General features: G+C 36.4%; 1 protein-coding gene across 2 annotated transcripts in view; it reads right to left on the bottom strand.

The window, feature by feature from the left end:
* The window catches only part of RTTN (rotatin), a 101,031-nt gene extending 88,170 nt beyond the window's left edge, over positions 1–12,861 (bottom strand). For both annotated transcript variants that reach the window (XM_032223051.1, XM_032223052.1), the window contains exons 1-7: positions 12,561–12,861; positions 11,295–11,482; positions 9,565–9,754; positions 7,473–7,559; positions 3,658–3,748; positions 2,614–2,728; positions 669–819 (exon numbers count right to left, since the gene is read on the bottom strand). In XM_032223051.1, the coding sequence (XP_032078942.1) occupies positions 669–819; positions 2,614–2,728; positions 3,658–3,748; positions 7,473–7,559; positions 9,565–9,754; positions 11,295–11,482; positions 12,561–12,627 (889 nt within the window). In that variant the 5' untranslated portion in view covers positions 12,628–12,861. The remainder of the gene's footprint in view (positions 1–668; positions 820–2,613; positions 2,729–3,657; positions 3,749–7,472; positions 7,560–9,564; positions 9,755–11,294; positions 11,483–12,560) is intronic.
* Positions 12,862–23,639: the final 10,778 nt, after the last annotated feature.

The raw sequence follows: 23,639 nt of genomic DNA, 5'->3' as shown, positions 1-23,639 counted from the left end.
TAATAGGATCCATATTTATGACAGCTGGGGCCATATAATTCTCTTTGTGATCTTCTGACAAGAAAAGCCAATGGGGAAACAGGATTTACTTAATGACCGTGTTACTAACTTAACAACTGCAGTGATTCACTTAACAACTGTGGAAAGGAAGGTCATAAAATGGGGCAAAATTCATGTAGCAACTGTCTCAACAGTGGTTGTAAGTCGAGGACTATCTGTACAATCAACATATCCAGAACCACTTGTCATTCTGTCATTTGTGAAGGAAATCCTGAAAAAAAAGCTAAAATAAAGACAGATCCAGGTTCCATTGGATAATATATGGTATCCTGGAGATAATATTTATAATTCCATTATTAAACTGCTTGAAACGATTACTTCCCAACACTGCTATTTTCTTTTCACTATTTTAACTGTTACAAGCCACCATTTCATTTTCTTATTAGCATTTTTAGATAGAACAGACTCCTTAGCCACAGGAAGTAAATTGAATTTGAATCCTCACACTCTTCTCCACAACTTTTTTTTTAAAACCTCCCATAGTAAAAGCCATTTGAGCAATACACTTCTACATCTTACTTAAAACAGGGGAGGGTGGGGGAGAAGAAATCATTAAGTTCACAGTGAATAAAACAGACTCAGGTTATCCTGATGAGCTATATGCAGACCTGTATCACTTGAAACAAAACTTGGATCTCTATGGAAGTTCAGTCTGTTCCTTAAGAAAACACACAGTTGCTCTAGACATAAGAGAGCTTGCAATGCCAAATGGTGTTGTCCATCTTTTGCAAGGCCTAGCGTTGTTAGACACAGAAGACTCTAAAATAAACACAAGTACATTTTGATGACTTCAGCAAAATACTTTTAATATTATACATATCTGCCTGGTTAATATATTCAGTGTACCCTAAATATTTATTGCTGAAGCTTCTTTCCTAAATATTTCTTGCCAAAATATTGCAAATCAGAGACAAACATGAGTCCATGGAATTTATGCAGTGCAAACATTCAGGACTTTTATAGTTGTACTTTTCAATAGATTATTTCAATATACAACATTTGGATTTTGGTCATCATCCATGATATAAAGGACTGACTATAAAACATTTATTTTTCAGAAACCATTACCCAGGAGGATGATTTTTATTTTGTTCAGGAAGTGAACTCTCTTGTAAACATCCTTAGGGATTGCAATTTTCTATGCGAGTATAAACATCTATCCCCGGAGTTCTATATAAATACACTAAATTATAGGCTATACATTAAATGGAATCATATCCATATAATCAAAGCAATTCTTATTTTAGATGAACCTCGGGCCTGTATCAGGCAAACATTACCTTTGTTTCCCATATTACTTATAATATCAAATGTCAGATTTGTCAGGCTTAAGAAGACAACCACTATTTCCCATTTCCAATTGAAGACTTAAGATGGTTCAGAGATGTAAGGAAAGCATTCAAAGAAGCTGTTGAGAATTTGTTTTGGCAACTACAGAGTATAAAAATACATTCAGCTGGTTGACACATTTCTTACAGCAGACAAGACCATGCAGTGCAACATGTCACTGAAGATTCATTTTCTGCATTCACACGTGAACTTCTTTCCTGAAAATCTAGATGCAGCCATTGGTGAACATGGTGAAAGCTTTCACAAGGACATTGCCACAATGGAAGAATGGGCAACTGGAATCCATCAATGGTGGCTGACCATTGTTGGATACTGCAGTGAGATACATCAGATACCATTTCCCCAAAAATAAGACCTCCCCGAATAATAAGCCCAATTGGGCTTTTGAGTGCATGCGCTAAAATAAGCCCTCCTCTGAAAATAAGCCCTCTCTGAAAATATTGCAACACAGAAGCAGCCATGAGGTGACCCCACTCGCAGCCCCTCGCACCTCAAAAATAATAAGAGCTCCCTGAAAATAAGGCCAAGTCCTTATTTCGGGAGTAAAAAGAAAATAACACCTTATTTTTGGGGAAATATGGTACTGATACTGAAAATCAGCAGCAAAACATTTTTAGCCTTGTTCAACTCATGGAGCATAGTAATTATTAAAAGTTAATTTCCTATTTCTCAAGATTCCTGTGTAATATAGTCATTCTGAAACTATCTTTGCTGTTTAGTTGAAAGAGTGTAACCAACTTTTTCAGGAAGCGAAACTTTTGGGAGGAAAAAAACCCCTCTAGTCCAATGAAACCAAAATCATGCAGGCCAATATTACTCAGCCAGATGGTTAGACTTGAATTTAGTATTTTTATCCAACTATCAAGTCTTTCCCAAGATCTTGGATAGGCAGATGATGTTTGGTGTTAAAGATATTGTTACAGGATGCAAGCTTTTTCTAAGTAGCACTGCTTTTTGCAATCAACTGATGGTGATTTTGCAAAATCCTTCTCATCGGAAGCATCATCAGGGAAATCTAATATCTACCTCTGGAGTTAGTAAGAGTGAAAGGTTCACTTTTGAATATATTGGCTTGAGTGTAGAAAAATGTCTTGCTGTCATGATGTATTTCAAACCAGTGATCCTGACAACTTCAAGGTTTCCAAATATGACTTTACCCAAAGGAACCAATGAAATATTTTAATTAAATGAAAACATTCTAACCTGAACAATCTTTGGCCTCTGTAAAAAGATCTCAGCAGGAAAGTCTTGCATGATAACATCTCGCAGAAGCTCACAAGTATTCCAAATTAACTTGGAGTTTTTGCTTCTCAGTGAACTGAAAAATACATGTAAATGATGACGCTAGGCATTTGCTTAGCAAACTTATTTAAATCTTTCTCATTAATTTAGTTTTGGGATGGATAATAAACCAACAACATAAATAGTTTGGATCCGCATAGTTTAACTGTTGAGACATAAAACATAGCTTGAGAATAGTTTTGTCTCAGTATCCCATGGACTTTCCAGCAATCATCACTTTATAACATGGTATCTCTGCTGTTTGTTACTCATGAGTTTTTCTAGAAATGGGTCTAGGATATTATGCAAAAAGAATAAGCCCCCTGCACTGACTTGCATAATTACTAACATGTTTATTTTGCTGTTTTTAGTACAGTATAAAGTTATTGAATTTCTAGCCGCTGGGAACCTTCAAATATTGCCTTGTTTCTTCTTCCTAACAAGCTTTCTTACCACCTATAGTGTAACTTAACAGTCCTTGGTGATCTGTGAGAGCTAATTTCCATGTCTTGAGGCTCTACAGTACTGTATTGTTTCTATAAACAATATATACTGTTATAGACTGTAGCTAACATTACAATACAGGTAGCTGCTACTGAGCACAATTCAGGCAAATCTAGAATCTTTTTAAGCCCCATTCATTTCAGTACACCACAGGCTTTTAAATGCATACTGTAAGATTAATCAATGGGAGCTTACCATTAAGGAGATTAATGTTTTGCCAATGAAATCAAGCCAAGTTGGGAAAATGTAGCTTCAGCAAGAGCATCAATTAGAGGGCTAGAATTGGGAAGAATATAAAAACCAATTGTGGTGTGAACTTTTCTCCAATTAAGCTGGGAGGGGGGGGGGTATTAGTTTATTTTGTCATAGTTTTGCTAAAGTTACACTCTTCAAAATCATTCATAAGCTGAGGCAAAATATACTTATTCTTCTGAAATAAATTAAGTGTTAATTTTATATTACCTTTCACTTGATGAAAGAACATGTCTATCTGTGGTGGTCAGGGATAACCAAGGAAATGTAGAAAACCTCAGACATTTCACTACATGTTTCACTGGAAGGAAAAAAAACAAAGAATTCTGTATGTGTAAATTCTCAAGTGCTTTCCTTACAGGAACAGACAGTGTTTACCCAACACCCTACTTATTTTTTAAAAAAAAATAATCTAGTACCACTAATGCTCAATTTCATAATTCTGCATCAAAAATAATGTAATTTGAAATTGAGCTTGAAGCTAGATTTTAAATATTTATTACTTAATTTGCTATAGAACAGCTTTTTAATACAGGAATGAAAAATATGCTGGTAAACCTACAAATGGATGGCTTATGCTATTAGCATAAATTCTGAGACACAACTCAGCATGGCTCAACCTCAGCTGAATTCACTCAAATATCTAACATAGCATGGGGAATACTAAGGGGAATCCACAAAACAATTCATTGGCCTCTTATATAAATGGCATTTAAGACTTATATAATGATTCACAGTGCTTTACAGCCCTCTCTAAGTGGTTTACAGTGTCAACTTATTGCCCCCAACAATCTTATCAACCTCGGAAGGATGGAAGGCTGAGTCAACCTTGAGCCCCTCAGGACTGAACTCCTGGCAGTGGGCAAAGTTAGCATGAAATACTTCATTCTAACCACTGCGCCACCACCGATCTTCCATTTACATTAATTCTGTAACTTCTTTTTCCCTTTTTTCTCATAGTTTAACAGACTTTTAGAATTGGACTTTTGACCTTGGAGCTGGATGACGGGTGATTGTTGACATACTGCATATGACAGCTCAATACTCCCACTTCATAGTTCAATATTTATTTGTTTATTTAGAAGTTACCTCAATGTCCACATAATTCAATGCTCTTCTGTTTTTAGCTTTTGAGTCAGGCAAAGTTAGGAAAGAGGCACAGCCAGGATTCCTACAATGCTCTTCATTGTGACAGGTCAGAAGAACAGAATCTTCAGGACTTGAGAGAGTTATTCTCTGCTCTATCTTGCGCCAAATAAAATCAATCCGAAATTATTTTGATTTTGTTCTCAGGCTTTTTCCTTTCTTGGATCAATTCCTCTCTTAATGATTCAGTTATCCCTGTTCTTCCAAACATAAGGTCTAGATTCTTTCATTCTTCCCTTTTTGTTCAAAATACTTATCTTTTCATATTCAGTTCATTGCTTTACTAAGTAGTTTTTTTAAACAACACTGAAATATATCTGCCCACAGGTTCCTCATTTCTTTAATTCTATTCAGATGTTACACCGCTTAATCAAAACTTACACTAGTCTCCTTTTTTACATAAACTTTAATTTTATCCAAACCTCCCATTTTTTTAAGCAAAGGTTAATTCGAAAGGTATTTAAATTTTTCATTAAAAATCTATTTGCATCAAAACATTCAATCCACCGTGTCACAGACAGATCTCACTGCCATAACAATGGAACACACAAAACCCCTAACAGAGAAAAAAGTGACACTGAAGCTCAGTGTTAGCAATAAACTAAAAGAAAATTAAGTAAACTTATCACTCCTTGTCATGTTTAAAAGAATCAATCTGATCGTTAATATCTACTTCTCCTCAAAGCAGAAACTCATATATTGATTTTTTTAATATGCTGAGAATGCAACAGTCCTTCTTATCTCTCCAATGGAGTTGAGAAGCTTAAGAGAAGCTTGTTCTGTATTAGTCAGAATAAGGACTGCAAAGTAATTAATATAAAGCAAGAACAATGTTCTTTGCTAAAAGAATTTGTCTGCTGAATAATGAATGGAGGTTTAATATACCCTGGAGGACATACAGGTTGTCTTCAACTTACAGGTACAATTGGGAGCAGAATTTCTGTCTTACGTTATTGCAATCGTAAGTTGAGTCAGAAGCAGTTTTATGATAATGGTTTAAACAATTCACCACAGTCTTTAACCAAATCACACTGTCATTTGGCAAATCCAGTCTCCCTAGTGCAGGGGTGTCAAACTTGCATTGTCACATGACATATCAGGACTTTTTTTCCCCTTCCCTAATCCGGGCGGAGCCAGGGCCAAAATGTGACGCATCCGGCCTGCGGCCTGAGAGTTTAACACCCCTGCCCTAGTGGATGTCTTTTGCTGGAAATACGCAAAAAAGATAGCAAACAGAGATCATGTGACTGCATTTAGATTGCAACTAGTCCTAAATGAGAGCTAGTTACCAAGCATCAGATTTCAATCACCAGACCATGGAGTGGCTTGATCAGGGGTGGGTTCCTGCCAGTTCTAACCTCTTCTATAGAAGAGATTCTACAAATCTACTGTGCCGTTTAGAACCGGTTCCAGCTCCCTCCCCATCCACACTACGCTTGCCCCGCCTGCTGCTTACTGATTGGCTGGCTCACCAATCGCACCATCCACCTCGAAGAATCCTATCTAAAACTTAAAGTCTTAAAGCTGTCACGTTTGAACACCCCTGGGTTTTTTATAAGGGTTAGGGGTGCAAGGGTCTTGTAACTTGACAGCTTTAAGACTTGTGTGCTTCAAATGCTAGAGTTTCTGAGCCAACATTTTGGTTGCTAAGCAAGAGGGTTGTTAAGTGTGTTTCACCACATTTCACAAGTTGGCCACGCCCACCCAGTCACATGACTGCCAAGCCACTCCCACTCAGTCACATGGCCAGCAAGCCACAAAGCAGACCCACCTACAGAAGAGGTTCTAAAACTTTGAAACCCACCACTGGGCTTGATGGTCATAGGTGCAATTACAAGCCATAAGTCATCTTTGTCAAGACCATCATATTTTGAACTGTCCTTAAATGAATGGTCACAAGTCAACGACTACTTATATTTAGAATATATGATCAATTGGACTGAAACAACATATTACTTAAACTACTTCACGTGGTAGAGGGCCATTATTTTATCTTAGCTTTTAACATATTTCAGGCAGATGACCCAACTACTATATAGCTCCAAATTATGTACATATGCAAATATTAAGGCATTACTAAGCATGGTATATCTAATGTGTCCTAAATGCAGCTTTATAACAAGATGAAAACAAGATGACACACAATTCAGGTAAGAGCCTGAGTTTACAGTATTTTTAAAAATTCTGGTTGAAATTACTTGCTCCCTTTTTGTTTTTGGTTCTTTTGAAACATAAAATAAACCATTAGTCTAGTTGGCAGCAAAATAGTAGAGGACAAGTTACAAGCTACTACAATTGCCCTGAATTCTATGATGTGATTGGGATTTACTAAAGTTGAGAAAACCTTTAACCAGCAAATAACAGTTGATAACATCCCAATTATTAGGAGTCAGTGCCTGATTTATACTAGCACTTCCAGAGACATCATTGCTACAGTTAAGTAGCTTACCCATCTAAATTGAGTAACTCAAGAGAACAGTTTTCACATCTGCACATTTTAATACGCTTATTCTTGACCCTGAGCAGCAGTGTCCAATATAGACTATATATTATATATTTGGATCACATCTACCTATTTGGTGCTGATGAAGCTGAATCAATAGCTCATCTGCTGTCCTAATACTTATAGAACAGGGCTATAATTAGAAACAGCTTCTCTTAGCTAAGTCTCCTGGATGGATACAGAAATATTACATCGTTTCTTATTAGGCGGCTAGTGGCAGAAATAGTTAAATATTGAGACAAAACATGCTTAGTGGATAAACCAATTGTTTACACATCAGCTCTGTAAACATCTGCTACTATGTTCTAGGATTTCTGTGTTGATCAATTATAAATTACAAAGAGAATATTTTCAAATAAATATTGCAATTACCTACCAGTTGGCTGTTTGGGTGGCATTTCTGATTCTTGTGAATGATTTTTCCCTTGATGAAAATATCCAGCATGAGGTTCTTTGAGAATTACTTAACAAGACATAAAACAATAGTATATATATATATCAGCATTTCCTCTTTTTTATTATTGTTTTAGTCCAGCTCTCCAGTGACACTATTTATCAAGAATGTTTTACATTGTCAGATTTGGTTTTTTCTTCTTAGAATTACAGGTAGACCTCAACCTACAACCACGTCTGGGATGAGAATTCCTACTGCTGAGCAAAATGGTTGTTAAGTGAATCACACCAAATTTTGCAACACTTTCCCCTCTGGTTGTTAAGCAAATCACTGTCATTAAGTGAATCACACAGCCGTTAAGTGAATCTGGCTTACTTGTCTGCGTGGCACGACAAAACCGCGCTACGCAAAATAGCGGAGATTAAATCGCGTCGCTAAAGTCGCGACGTCATCACCGCGCGTCATCACCGCGGGGACAACAGCGCGGCGACAGAAGGGCGTTCTACATACTTCGTTCTTTGCCTCCAAAGGTAGCCCTCCTCCTCCAGCTGACAGCGGCAGCGGGCACGGGGCAAAGCGGGCTGCCCAGCAGCAGCAGCCTGCGGGAAGGGTCCAGCACAGCCACGGGGGGCAGCAGGAAGCCCGCGGGGGGCCCGAGCAGGGCCACCGACGCTGGCGGTGGAGGAGGACGCAGCAGCGGCGGCGGCTGAGGCTCTCCCGGGGCCGGCGAAGCGGGCTTGCCCGGCAGAGGCAGGCCGCCCTCTTCTTCCTCAACAACATCTCCTTGGATGGGCGGCCGCCGCCACCGGGCAAGCCCGCTTCGCCAGCCACGGGAGAGCCTCAGCCGCCACCGCTGCCCTGCCTCTTCCTCTGGGGGAGGCGCCGGCGGCGGAGGCCGCCCGTCCAAGGAGATGTTGTTGAGGAAGAAGAGGGCAGCCTGCCTCCGCCGGGCAAGCCCGCTTCGCCGGCCCAGGAGAGCCTCAGCCGCCGCCGCTGCCGCGTCCTCCTCCGCTTCCTGCTGCCCCCCGCGGCTGAGCTGGACCCTTCCCGCGGGCTGCTGCTGCTAGGCAGCCCGCTTTGTCCCGTGCCCACTGCCGCTGTCAGCTGGAGGAGGAGGACTACCTTTGGAGGCAAAGAACGAAGCATGTAGAACGCCCTTCTGTCACCGCGCTGTTGTCGCGGCGGTAGGGTCGTTTTTTTCTTAGCGCTTCTGACGCCGCGGATTTGCCTCCGCACTTATGTCGGCACGGATAAGGACATCGCGGTTTTGTGGTGGAACCACTTGTCTGTGCTTTGAACTCAACAAATGCTCCTGGTTATTTGAATCTGACAGGCAGCTGGGAAGGCTGCAAATAGTAATTACAGGATCCCAAGATGCTGGGGCTATCCTAAATGTATGCTGGTTGCCAAAAACTCAAATTTTGATCATGTGACTGTGGATATGCTGCAGCTGTTGCAAGCATGAGATTTGGTTGTAAATCACTTTCTTCAATCTCATAACATTGAACCATCTCTAAACAAATGATTGTAAGTTGATGACTACCTGTACTTAATGGATCAACAATGATGAACACAAACAGCATTACATTCAGTAAAATTTGCTTAATAACATACTGTGAATAATAAATAAATAAAATATATAAATAAATAACAAATAAATGTCAAGGAATTTCTCAGAGCCTGGTACTGTAAATCAGCCATCAATAGACACATAGACAATAACATCTACAGACTATGGAAAAGGGACAATCCACCAGCCCAAAAGAGGAAAAGATCCAGCCCTCTCCACCAGTAATCAGCACTCAGATCAGCATAGATTAACTCCAAGGTTAACGTCAGACCAACAATCAAGTAAGCAGTACCCCAATTAAGAAATTGCCAAAGAGCCATAAGTAAATAGCCCAGCCAAAGAATCTCTAAGACCACCCCCAACCAAATATGACAGGCAAGACACCAGAATATAAACTGATATTCCTTACTAGCACTGATGATGTTACCTAATTAGGGTAATGAAACATCTGCAAAAAAACAAGCAAGCTTAGAGAGCATCAAGGACCCCTAATAAATAAATTACCTGAATTAGCTTCTGGTCCAGCTTCAGAGAGATTTGTGTGATAATCCAACATAACGTCTGAAGGTAACACAAACAGACCATCTAGAATCCCATCAATCACTGCTTGAAGACTACAATCCACATTGGGACGAAGCTGAGTGAAGAACTCTACTGCCCCAATCCCAACCAATTGTTCCACAACAGAAGGACACTAAAATTATAAATGAAATATTGAATTTAAAATTATCAGAAAAGTGACTAATCTCTTCTGAGTAAAATAAGTAACAACAATAACAAAAACCTGGTTGCAAATACAGAACCAGGGACATGGTATCATATTTGGACTGTCTCGTGTAGTATTTGCCCCCTTGTTATTATATTTTAATACTCATCTCTACATTTATACATTATTAACACACAAGCACATAGATTTAAACTACATATAGTACATTCACTATGTGTACTATATAGTAGAGAGTATAAGCATATAGTAACATTATTTTGCTCTTTATAGTGCAGAATTTTGAATCGATTAAACTTAAGTTACAGTAGAGGTAGTTTAAAGCCTTACAAATGAACAAATTTATAAAGTAATCTAGAATATTAGTGTCCAAAGTTTTGTTGATAGACATATTCTGAATATGCTGTTCAGGTAGTCCTCATTTAGCAACCATATGAAGTTACAAGGGATCTGAATAGCGTTACTTAGGATCAGTTGTCGAAGTTTTGGCTATCCAAACTGTGTGCTAGGCAATTGGATTAATTACCATAGTCACAATGTCCTGGTCACATGACTGCCTTTGCGACTTTCTCTGATGGTTTCCCATAAGTAAAGTCAATAGGGAAGGGAAGGTCACAGGTTGCTCCAAATAAGTTGCTCACACAAGTTCTCACCCAGAAGCAGCCACACCCAGCCCTGTTGCGTTCAGGCCATGCCTCACAGGCATGGCCTGAACGCAACATGAAACCTTCCCTTCTCAGCAACCATCCACCTTCTCGCACTCAAAAGTACCCACTTTCCTAATAGACAGCCTACTTGTAAGCGGCCTGGGACTTGATTAACAACTCATGATTATTACTTAATAATGGCAACAAGGAGTGCGAGGACTACAGATAGTTCTCGATTTACAATAGTTCATTTAGTGACTGTTCAAAGTTACAAATGCACTGGAAAAAAAGTGACTTAGGATCATTTTTCACATTTTGGGCCATGGCAGCATCCCCATGGTCACATGATCAAAATCCAGATGCTTGGCAACTGATTCATATTTATGATAGTTGCCAGGACCCGAGCTCACATGATCACCTTTTGTAACCTTAAGACAAATGAAGTCAAATGGAGAAGCCAGATTCACTTAACAACTGTGGCAAGCAAGGTCATAAAACGGAGCGAAACTCATTTAACAAATGTCTCGCTTAGCCACAGAAATGTGGGGTTCAATTGTGGTCATAAGTCGAGGACTACCTGTACTGTCACTGACCAATGCAGTACTGTGATGTTGTACTCTATGACCATATTTCTTGGTGATGGAAATTCCAGACCCAAATACCATTATTAATCAAGGACGACGTCTGTTGGCAAAATTTTAAAATGTACCAAAGTGTATATTTTAAGATTTTTATTCCAAAAGAATGCTTAAATTAAATTGAGTAATGCTGTGATTTTTTTTAAAATGTGACATTTTAGTAGACATTATTTATTAACTATTTCTATTACTCTTTCAGAAATAAAGGAATACAGATGGCAATACCTTTAACAAGTTGGTCATTAAATTCAAAACTTCTTCCTTCATTGGTACTACAGGAAAGTTGAACCATTCTAAAAGACTGATAAATAGTAGCTTTTCTTGAACCAAATCGTCATATGTAATCAAATTATGGTTTAATTTAGATAAAATATTCTTAAGCGCTCTTTCTCTAATTTCACACAGCTCGTGACCTGTTTATTTTTTTAAAAAAGGGGGAAATATTGCAAAAAAAAAGTTATTTTTTTACATATATATATATACACACACACACACACACATTTTATAAATTCCAAACAATCTGCGGCGGAGTAAACAATTTCTTCCCTGTACATTACAGACCATAATTTACCACAGTGCAGGTGACAGGCAGATGTTTTTAACTTCCTAGTCTAGGGCTGAGAGAGAGTGATTGGTCCAAAATTACCCAATGAGCTTCTGCATCTATGGTTCGATTATTAGAGACTGTGCCTCCTCATATCTATTCTTGTACATGCGATACCACACACATATTCAAAATTAGCCAGTGAATTGATTTTGTTAAAACATCACACTGAAAATTTAGGATACTTTCTTAGGGAGGACAATACATGTGACTGTTCATTATCTTTCAATCATGATCTCATATAATCTATTCTTCTAAGCATTTTTCTTCTTCTTTTAATATCAGGAATAATAATCTTTATTGTTAAAAGCTTCTATTACTGTTTTTGTCACTTGCATTCTTTCCATTTCCTGACGGTGTCAATATTCCTTTTTAGTTTTCCATTCCATCTCCTTTTACTACATTCTAGCCAGTTTTGTGCAGTTCTGCTGCAACAATGTTAACATACCTACCCTCTTTATCAAATTTTCCTCTTTTTGGTATTCCCTTTGTATAGATTGTGAAGAACATTTATTTATTTTGCGTGATCGTTAAGAGTTGACACTGATGGGATGACACAGTCACCAATCAATCAATACGTATAAAAATAGATGCGACTTTGAAAAGGGGGTCGTATTGAGAATCTACCAAACTCAACACCAAAAGTAGAGAAATAGGGGCGGAATATGCTACTTTTCTGCGTGCAATAAACAGATTCACACTGGGGTTTGTACATCCTGAGAATCCTGGTTTGGGATGTTTTGTGCAGTTAAGCAGTGATTTGGGGTTACTTTTTTCATCCCCAAAGCAAAGCCATTATCAACTTTTAGGGATCCAAAAGCAAAACAAAAAACCCCAGCCTCTGAGTAGGCTCACTGGCTATCGGTGCGGACAAACCAACCACTTACGAAGTTTCCGGATAAGCGGAGTCAACTCGATTGGGGGAGACGCCGCATTAACATTGCAGCCAGCCATCGCGACCGCTTTCCCAGAGCGGCCCAGGTTCAACCGCCGCGCCGTAGGGAACGCGAATGCGCTCGGAAAAAGCGGGAGGCTGTTTTCTCAAGAGGCCGCTGGGAAATGTAGTTCCGTCTGTGACTCCCCGCCCACCCGTTCTGATTATTCTCAGACCAGAGAGTACTATACTGGAGATCGAGTGGTTGGGTAATTCTCGCGAGTTTTGACCCGAGTCTTCCTAGTTGCCTAGAGAACAAGTTTTTCTCCCCTCGCCTTTTGGAAGCGCCGCTTTTCCCGCTTCGGCCTTTTTCAATGAATTCGCCCGGCTTTCAACTTAAGTCTTCTCAATGGCGAAATCTCTGCCACAATTGTTTCAGCGGCCAACGGGGTCTCTTCTAGGCAAGCCTATGAAACACCTTTTCTGAACCGTCACTAAACCTAAGACTTTGGATCACAATTAACAATATAGAATAACATGTTATGAAGTTGGTTCTATTTTCTAGACTGACTGGGAATTCTGAGAGTTGTAGTTGCGGCAATCTAGTGTACCGCAGAAGAGTCTATAACGCTTAATATTTATTTTTATTTATTTAGTTTGTCAAAGATGTACGAGATAACAGGTATAAGTATAAACATGGACGCGAGCACATGAAATGAGTACAAAACATGTTTGTACTCATTTCATGTGCTCGCGTCCATGTTTATACTTATACCTGTTATCTCGTACATCTTTGACAAACTAAATAAATAAAAATAAATAAATATATATCCTAATTGGGCTTTACTTTAATTTATTGTCATTGCACATGGTAAAAAGAAACACTGCATATATTAATATATAGCAGATGGAACATTTCCACCATAATCAATTTTTTTACTTTCAATTTCTGCCAGTAGCATTCATTCGGGCAGCGAAGTGCTTCCAGTAGTGGGGTTTTTTTTGTGCATGTCCGTGACTCCAAGCAGCACTGAAGCGTGTGTTGGAATCAAATGTACTGCTGGAAATACTTCGACGTGCACATTTACTTGTGTGTGTATATGCATTTTACTCCAGTTCTTGGCTGTGATCACTCAACACATTGAATCACAAGCTAATCGACCTTATTTCTAGCCTAGTATAGTATACAAATCCAATTCATGGGGTAAGTTTATTATTAGCTGCAATTATTTACTTGTCACATGTCAGAATAATCATTTCAGAGAAGTTTAACTATATAAACAGTTGTAAGTAAAAATGTAACAAATGTAATTAAACAATAAACTTCTTAGGATCCTTTCCACAGAAGTGTTAAAATTAAAGGCCCACTTGAAGTAAGAGGTCAGCTAAATAATCTTGGATGATTATTTCCCCCCCCCCCTACATTTCTCTCTGAATGTATGCACCTTAGAAAGCCACAAAACTGGATTAACTGACTAAGTGAGTCATCCAAATACAAATTTGAAGATTAAGCATCAGTCTTGCAAAGAGAGACTTAAGGGAGCTGAAAATCTTTAGCACTTATAAAATATAACAGAAAGGGGAAATAATAGCTGTTTTGTCTGTGATCTCTCTTTAGAAGCATTCCACAATAAATAATGGTGGCACATGGAATAATGGTTTTAAGTTACAGGGAATATTTGGGTTGAATGTCAGGAACAGCTTAATTCAAAAATGAATTTTGTCCCTTTTATAACCTTTCTTGCCACAGTTGTTAATCATTGCATTGTTAAGTTAGTTACACGTTACTAAGTGAATCTATCTCCACTGACTTTGTTTATCAGATGGTTGCAAAAGGTGATCACATGATCCTGGGATACTACAACTGTTATAAATATGAGTCAGTTGCCAAATGTCTGAATTTTGATCAAATGACCATGAGCATGCTGTAATGGTCATACCTATGAAAAATGGTTTTAAGTCACTTTTTTAGTGCTTTTTTCACTTTTTTCAGTTGTATTTCAGTATTCTTCAAGTTGAAGAATATCTGTATTAGTGGAATCCATGGCTAAATTTTTTGTTTCCTTTACATAATGCAAAGCTCAGAAAATGGGAAATATGTTATTCATTTCGTATGTTGATGACTTGAAATCTGGATCCTCGCAAAAGCAGTTGTTTTAAGTTCAAAGGAAGTTGAACTGAAACAACAAAATCAGCTGGAATCTCATATGCAATAATATTTCCCACATTTTAATAATTTCATAAATTTCTGTAGAAAGAAAAGGCGTATTTTATTGGGTTGTTTCTGACTCATAGACACAAGCAGTTTTTCCCCCACTAAATCTGATAAGAATTGCCACACTAGTTATGAATAGCTTTTAAACTTTATGTTATTTATGTTAGAGAATGAATACAAGAGGGGCATTTTAATGAGAACATTAATTGTCATAATTTTCAACTTCTTGACTGGAATTATGGGAAGTATAATCTAGTATAATCTAGTATATTTAGTGGGTACCAAGCTTCATTAAAAGTTTTCTTTTCTAGAAATTGCCAGGATTCCAAGTAGTATTTATCTAGTTCTTAATATTCAAGAGAGATAAAATGTTTATTTGAACAGCAAACTGTTCTTTACCAATTGTACTCAAATGAACTTCAAAATTGGGTTTCAAAAGTAGTTTGTTATGTAGTGGGTGATATAATCAGAGGAAAAGAGTTTCTAGTTAAACAATACAAATACACCATTGGAATAACTCTTTGGATTGTGCAAAGCATACAACATTTTAGAAGCAACAGTAAATTTTTGAATGAAAGTAAAATACTGTTATTGTAACAAAATAAATCACTGAATTTAGAGATTGCTGATTGCTAATCATGTGATGAGATTTTTTGTTATATTTTGTCTAAACATTCATGTATCCAGAAAACAGTTCACTGCAAAGCAAAGTTGAGCAGTATTTTCTTCCTGTCACCCTTTTCTATCTTTAGGGAAGGGTAGAGGGCATGTATGGGAAGGATACACACATGCCTGCAGAAGAGCTCTAAGTGTAAAGTAAACACCCACATCTTGCAGTCCTATGTTTACTCTAAACTATCTGCAGTATTTAAGACCAAATATTTCAATTTGTATGATATTGGTAGCTTATACTTCTACATCTTGCAGGTATATTATGTATAAAAATCCAAGTCTCATAGCTTTGTATCCAGAATACAAAGTGATAAAACATTAACAGACTTTATATATCATGAATCTGAACAGGGGTAGTGTTGACTTAAAGAGGTAAATACTGAACTTATAGAGTATCTTATTGATGGACTGGGATAAGATAAAAGCAATGTGATGATGCAAATAAAGGGGATGATTGACTTTGTTAGAATATGATTATTCAGGGTCTGAATCAAAAACAGCCGGACTTCTGTACAACCTGTCAAAGGGCATTTGTCCCACTAGATAGAAGTTTCCGTAAGTTGCCGTGAAAATGTAATTTTGTAGTTATGTATGAATTAATCTTATTGTTTTGCTAGAAACACTATAGTCATATGAGACTGAATGTTCTGTGTTTTAAGAGCAGTGCTGTTTGCTATCAGCTGCCAGTCAGATGATGATTCAGCAGATCCAGGACATAAAGCCAGATCTAGCAGAGAGCCATAAGACAACTGAAGTCTTGTGATTTCATTATTAATTGTCTTGAATAGTTGAATTTGATTGCCCTTTTATCCTCTGAAAGTTCTGAATGGCCATAAATGTACTATATGGTAAATGTAAGTTAAGTTTAAGATATTTTGTAGGGTAAGATAATAACATCTGTTGCCTAAATTATTTATTTTCTGTATATTTGTATAGTATTATCATGGCATAGTTTCAGCATTTTTATAGACAAAGATTTAAGTTGTGATGTAATCTTGCTTTTTTTTAATTCATGGGTCATTTTTACATTTATTTTGGATCAATAAAAATAATATAGTGATCAGTTTTATTGTCAATAATCTGAATTGTATAGGAATTGTGCTATTTACTGGTTAGGTCTTCGTTCAGAAAGTAATCTTAGTTTGGGATAGCTTGTTTGCTTCATGGCTTGCTTATGTATGTATGCAATACATACATACATACATACATACATACATACATACATACATACATACTATCCCAAACTAAAATTACTTTCTGAACGAAGACCTAACCAGTAAATAGCACAATTTCTATACAATTCATATTATTGACAATAAAACTGATCACTATATTATTTTTATTGATCCAAAATAAATGTAAAAATGACCCATGAATTAAAAAAAAGCAAGATTACATCACAACATGTATGTATGTATGTATGTATGTATGTATCTATGTATGTATGTATGTATGTATTTTACTGGTATTTAAAACATTAAGGATGGCATCCAGCATATGCCAGTAGATTTATGCCAGTGGATTAATGCAATAGGAAGTTCACCTATATAAGTAAAGCATATGAGGAATGCAGCTAGAGAAACGTTTTCCCTTTTAGTTCCATAAATGAAAAGTGCTTCCATTAAAAGAAGTACCATATCTAATGGCCATTAACAAAAACAGTTACAATAAATATATCCAGGGTGAAAGAAAGAATAGGTTGAGAACTTCGAACATATCAGTAAATCTTCATTTGGAGCAACCGAAGCCTACTTTATCATACTTAGAGACAGATTCACACAACATAGTATCACCTGGGTTGTTACCGAAACCATGATTTGTGGTTTAGTGAATTGTATAAATGCAGTGTATTTCAAACCATAATTAATCTGTGATGATGTGAGATACCAATTATATAACTTACTCCCCCAGAATATAGAAATTCATTTGATGCTTTCATGGTCTTATTGGCTAAATTATGTGAGCAGAATTGTTTGCTACAGATGGATAAGGCTTTCTTTGCACTTTTGTGAATTTTACATTCAAGAATCAAGAATTAATTTCTGAATTTCAATTGCAATATATTCCAACATAATAATAGAACAAAAATATGGCATTGTATGTTTAATTACCCATTACTATTGTTGAATTATATTACCTTGCTCACATTTAATACTCTTTAACTGCTTTGGGTTTTTATTTTTATTTACATTTTGTTTTTGAAACAACAATCATCTTAGAAAGCTGAAATAGCATCACTGCAGAATCATTTGCATGACTAACAAAGAAGAGTAGTGAATGCTCACAAATAGCATTGTTTGTTAATTTGTAATGTGGCAGTCACATATAATGGAATCTGACCTCTAAGGGTAAGAGGAATTGTCCATATGCCATTCCCAGAACCAGAAACAAAAGATCCACACATAAACTAAAACTGCTGTTAAATGATTATTTCTAAAAGAACAGCTTGTTCTTCATTTTTTTGTTTATCTGATTTTTTTTTCAAAACTCAATTTCAGTGTTGCAACATTGCTTACTGAAAAATAGTTGCTGTTATCCTCCAAACTAAAATTGAAGCAGAGGGAAATTAGCCAATGACACATCCTGCCCTTGTAAGATAAATGTAATTACAAAATAGATGCCAATTTTTAGCTCAAGGATAAAACTTAGAAATTTGTATTTCGCCAGGAGATAGACATTTGAATATGTATTCTATTATGACACACTTAAATTGTAATGATAGAACATTGTTCTTCTAAATATATTTAAAATAACACCTAAAAACTTTTGAAAGCACCTCGATAAAATAAGTATAATATGAATCCTTGTATGCTGGTATTAAAATAAGCATTATATTTATCTTGCTTTTTCAAAGACAAAATATATTTGCATAAATCACCTTAATAGATTTGCTTCCATGAGTTGTCCTACCTTCCAGCTCCAAAAACCTTGAACAAAGACATAAACTGAATCTGCATTAATACAAGGAAGTGCTTATGGGAACCTAATCCACAGTGTGTGGATATGTGATTCAGTAGTGCTAAAGAGGCTAGCTAATGGCATCAAGTGTTGATGCTGGATCATTAATCCCTCAGTTCTACAGTTGCATTATTCATCTTACTGATAAAAGTATGTGATCAATCATATACCTTTTAAAGCCATACATAGCATGGGATCACGTTATTTGAAAGGCTACCTCTTCCCAATTACAACTACCTGCCCCACCAGATCAGGAAGAGGAGTGCATGTTATGAGTCCTGTCTGCTAAAAAGCTCCATCTGATGGGATCCAGAAGACATGCCTTTTCGGTTGTGGCTCTTGCCTTCTGGAATATCATTCCCTCAAAATAAAGTTAGCCCATCCCTACCAGTCTTCTGGAAAACCCCTAAAACATTATTTTTCCAGCTATCTTGGGGATCCCATGGAAATAGAGAACCTGCACAAATACTCCATGTGTCACCATCATAGAATATTGTTTCATTAGCACTTTTTATTTTTGTGTACCCTAAAAATTTTTCTGGAAATGCAAAATCTCTTGCTGGTTCCATGGCAGCCCTTTCATTAGCCCTATTTATAATGCAAAATAAAAGGTTGTTACAAGGAACAACATTATACAGGTATGGACAAACTAAAATTAGGAGGCATAATGCTTAAAACACTCTTCATAAAGCCATAGTATACATAACTACATCCCACCAATGTTCTGAAAGACAGTACTGTCATCTACTCAGACTTTTGATGAATTTATCCCCATTAAAATTATACATGAAAAATGTAGAAAAAACTGGCCACAACAATTTTTTCCTCTGGAAACACAGACATGCACTTATGAATTTATAATAAATATTGTATAAGGAGGTTCAAATAATAGTAACTGAAATAAAAGGAGTTACTGTCTGTCTTATCCATCTTCAGGATTTAAATCCTGCCTGTCTTCTTCCTTACATGGCACCATACTTTTGCTGCTTTTCAGCTTTGGGTTTTGAGGGAACTTTTATAATGTTCTAATAATAAGTTTGTTTGATTTCAGACTTCCAGCTTTGCTGGCTTCATCCTTTACAAAAATAGGAAGGGATACACACACACAAAATATAACAGTGATGTTATATAGAGTCCAGTGGTGGGTTGCCAATTTTTTTTACTACCAGTTTGTGCATGGTCCTGCATGTGCAGAAGCATCCAGGTGGGTGGGCGGAGCCTCCCGCTGCCACTACTACTGGTTCGTCCAATCCAGGCCAAACCGGGAGCAACCCACTCTGATAGTCTATAAAATTTCATAAGATATGATGATAGCTTATTAAATCTCTCATCTGGAAACATTGTAGGTAAAGAGCACCACATGTTTTAATTTTAGTTTTAGGCTAATCCATGCAAGACTTCTAGTTATCTTTTGTATTCTTTCCTGAAACACAAAGTTACATGTGGTTTTAATGGATTTTCATATGATAACTTTTATAGTCCATGCATTGAGAATATTACAGTGAAATTATTATATTACTTACTTGTATTCATATTCCTGGCATGATAGAGAGTCTTGAAATGAAACAACATGTGGATATTTGAAATAAAAAAAAAAAGACATAACAGTGAAAGTGAAATTTGCACAAATTCTTGTTTTCCTTATCAGAAAGAATCCCCACATTTTTATTTCTTGGGGACCTAAACATTGAAGAATATGAAATTACACTGATGGAATTTTAGATGCATGTTTTGAAAATAATTATTTTTGAAGATATCAAAAGATACCAGTAGACCTTGCAACATTATAATTGAATAGCCTTTTTATATATGTTTATCCATTTTACCTTTGTAGGGGTTTTTTGTACAGTATGTCCTTGGTTTACAACCATGATTGAGCCCAACATTTTTATTGTTAAGTTGTGAATTTTGCCCCATTTTATGATACAATTGTTAAATGAATCAGTGCAGTTGCTAAGTTAGTAACACAGTTGTTAAGTGAATCTGACTTTGCTCATCAGAAGGATGCAAAGGATGATCACATGGCCCTGGGATACTGTAATTGCCATAAATGTATGCAAGTTGTCAATTGTCTGAATTTTGATCACATGACCATGGGGTTGCTGCAATGATAGTAAGTGTGAAAAAAGGCCACAGTTCACTCTTTTAGTACCCTTGTAACTTCAAATGGTCACTAAATGAATGTTTGTAAGTCAAAAACTACCTAAAGCTTGGCTCATTTTTTTTCTTTTCTATAACAATTTTGTATTTAGGAAATTTTAGCTTTGGAAATGATTTCTTTCAACTTTCTTTCAAGGTTTGCATGCTACCTCTTATAAATTGTAAGTTATGGTGATTTCCCACTAAGAATGTCTAGGTATTATAGTTTTTCCAAATATAAAATTGTAAATTAATGTCTAGTGTATTGTAGTGTTCAGTCTACTTCAACACATTAAATTTGCATTGGCAATTGATGTTTTAATGATGATTTATTGGGAAGATTCTTCTTTCTGTGTTTCATTCTCATTAGAAAATATTTTTGATCTAATTAAGTTGTATTTCTTTAAAAAGTCTAAGTAACCTTGGAAATCACAATGTAATAAGATTGGAGTAAAAGTTAGCATTGAATATCATGCTTCTTACTTATTAAATGCAATTTAAAATTACATTAACAGATTACATTTTGATAGCTGGGTGATTATACAAATTTGATGCTTTAGTTGGTCTAAATAAAGAAAGCATCCTATGAATTTGCTTCACCTAGACATTTTCTCAAATGTGCATGATTGCTTACATGTTTTCAGACAAATTGCATTCACATCCTGATGTAAATTTACAATAATTCATTTCAGCAAATTTGCAATCCAAATACTACAAGAAAAAAACAGCTGGATAATGTAGATGGGAATATAAAGTAATGGCATTGGCATAATGATGAATGAATGTTACAAATGGTTCTCTAGCCTCTAGTCAATTAAGTGAAAATAGAGGTCAAGGATCATTTTAAACATGACTTTTAAAAGGGGCATTGCCAATATGGTACGGTATTTAAAAATCATATAGGTACTCACATTTATTTATTTCGTGACCCGACAAATGCGTGCACGACAAAACCACAGCGACAAAACTGTGGCGAGAAAACTGCAATGTCATAAATGCACCAACAACACGCCGACAAAACCGCGCCCACAAAAGCGTGATTTAAGTTAAGGTAAGGGAAGCATGATTTAAGTTAAGATAAGGGAAGCACGATTTAAGTTAAGGTAAGGGTTAAGGTTTGGGTTAGGTTCAGGGTTAGCTTCAGGGTTAGGTTTAGGGTTAGGTTTAGGGTTATTAGGTTGTTATTAGTTCTTTGTTGAAGGCACGCTTTTGTCAGCGCGCTGTTGTCGGCATGCTTCTGTGCTCATTCGTCAGCGCAATTTTGACCTCATGGTTTTCTCGCTGCAGTTTCGTCGGCGCGCTTTTGTCAAGCGCACATTTGTCGGTGAACCATTTACTGTATTTACAGACACACCATAATGAATCTTAAAATGTGTAATCTTATCAATATTTTATCTCATATCTTTTCAAAATGATCACAAACTATCTCATTTCTTTTGAATAGATAACTACTGTATATAGATGAAACTGATAGTAAAAGTAATAAAGGTGGGAAATACATACATACATACACACTGCTAAAGACCTGGTTATTCTCCCAGGTAGTTGACTCCCTTTAGTTTTTTTTTTTTCCTGCTAGATTCTTTACATTTTTCCTCTGGTTAGTTTTTTCCTTTTTTTTCCTGATGTGACTTATTTTCTTTTTAATTTGTAAATTACCCAGATTCATCTTGGATTTGGCTGTCCTTGAAATTAAACTCAACAAAAATCTATACGTACATCCTGTGATAACTTTCCAAAGTAGGTTTCAGTGTTAAATATAAGTAGGTCTATGTCTGGACCATGAGTAGCATATGGCCATATGACTCTGATTTAATGACCATCACAAAAATAAAATTGGAGCAGTTATATGATGGTTTGCTTTCCAACCATCATGTCTTACAACCATAATGGGTGGTTTAAAATGTCTAATGTATAGCTTAAAAGCCACCCAGAGTTGCTTAATAGTGAGGTGAGTGACATATAAATTTAATAAATAGTTTTCCAGTCAACTTGATCACATCCAATAGCCTATGTGATATATTGTACTATGAAAATTTTTCCACAACGATAAGCTCTCTGATACTTGATTGGCAATTACCTTTCTCTAACATGAATTTATTTTAATATGCCTTTCTTTATGGTGGGCCTTGAAGAATACTTTCATATTTCACCTCAATCGTTTTTTCTTAAACTACACATACCAATTTTCCTCAGTCACTTGGTACACAATTTAGTTCCTAATCCCCTCCTTTTCTTATATGTCTGTGGCCAATTTCATTTTATATTTTCAGTCAATCACACTTTTTCATCTATATTATTAAAATGTTGAAGAATACAAATCATCTGATAATAATCCTACTTATTATCTTTTCCCAATTTGATTAGCATTATTTGAATACAACTGTTGATGAACTTCTTGAATAGTTTGCAAACAATATAGTCAACCAGCAAGCCACTCAGATACTTTGTCAAATGTTCTGCTGAAATCAAGCTATATTAGAACTATACCTAGTATCTATGATATTATTTATATCCCACAATTTGCTGATTTAATCTTTTTTTAATGGTTAACTTCCTTAGTGGATTTGTGGAATATGTACTGTAGATCTAATATAGCTTGATTTCAAAAAGCACTGAAGAACATTAACCCATGTTTTTCTCATCCCATATTCCTGCAATAAAGGTCATGTCATACCTTATACTCCTTTTATAATATTCCATACCGTTTTAGAAGGTGTCTAACCTGTAGTCTTGTGGCCTTTGGGATTCTTATGCTTTCATTGGCAAAGAGTCCAGTGATCACTGTAGTTGTGTATGCCATTAAAAGACACTTTGTTGATAGATATCTCCACAACAGAATACATATTGGTTGGTTGAATATTGTTTTCAAAGTGCCTACAATTCAATAATTTTATTATATGTTGTAAATTAATCTCTATACGTTCAGATATTACATTGATTGGAATGCAGATTTTTTTTCCCTTTTCCCATTCCCCGCCTCAATACTTTCATGAAAATGAGGAATCTTTGTTCTTCAAGTTCCTTTAGTACTTTAAGTTCAATCCTACTCTTGGAGATTAGGATTCATCCAAGGTCATGCACTCCTCAATTGAGTTTCTGTCAAGC

The sequence above is a fragment of the Thamnophis elegans genome, chromosome 8 (assembly GCF_009769535.1).
Source record: "Thamnophis elegans isolate rThaEle1 chromosome 8, rThaEle1.pri, whole genome shotgun sequence".
Lineage (NCBI taxonomy): Eukaryota > Metazoa > Chordata > Lepidosauria > Squamata > Colubridae > Thamnophis > Thamnophis elegans.
Note: the sequence above shows the minus strand (reverse complement) of the source record. Positions and strands in the feature narration are given on the sequence as shown.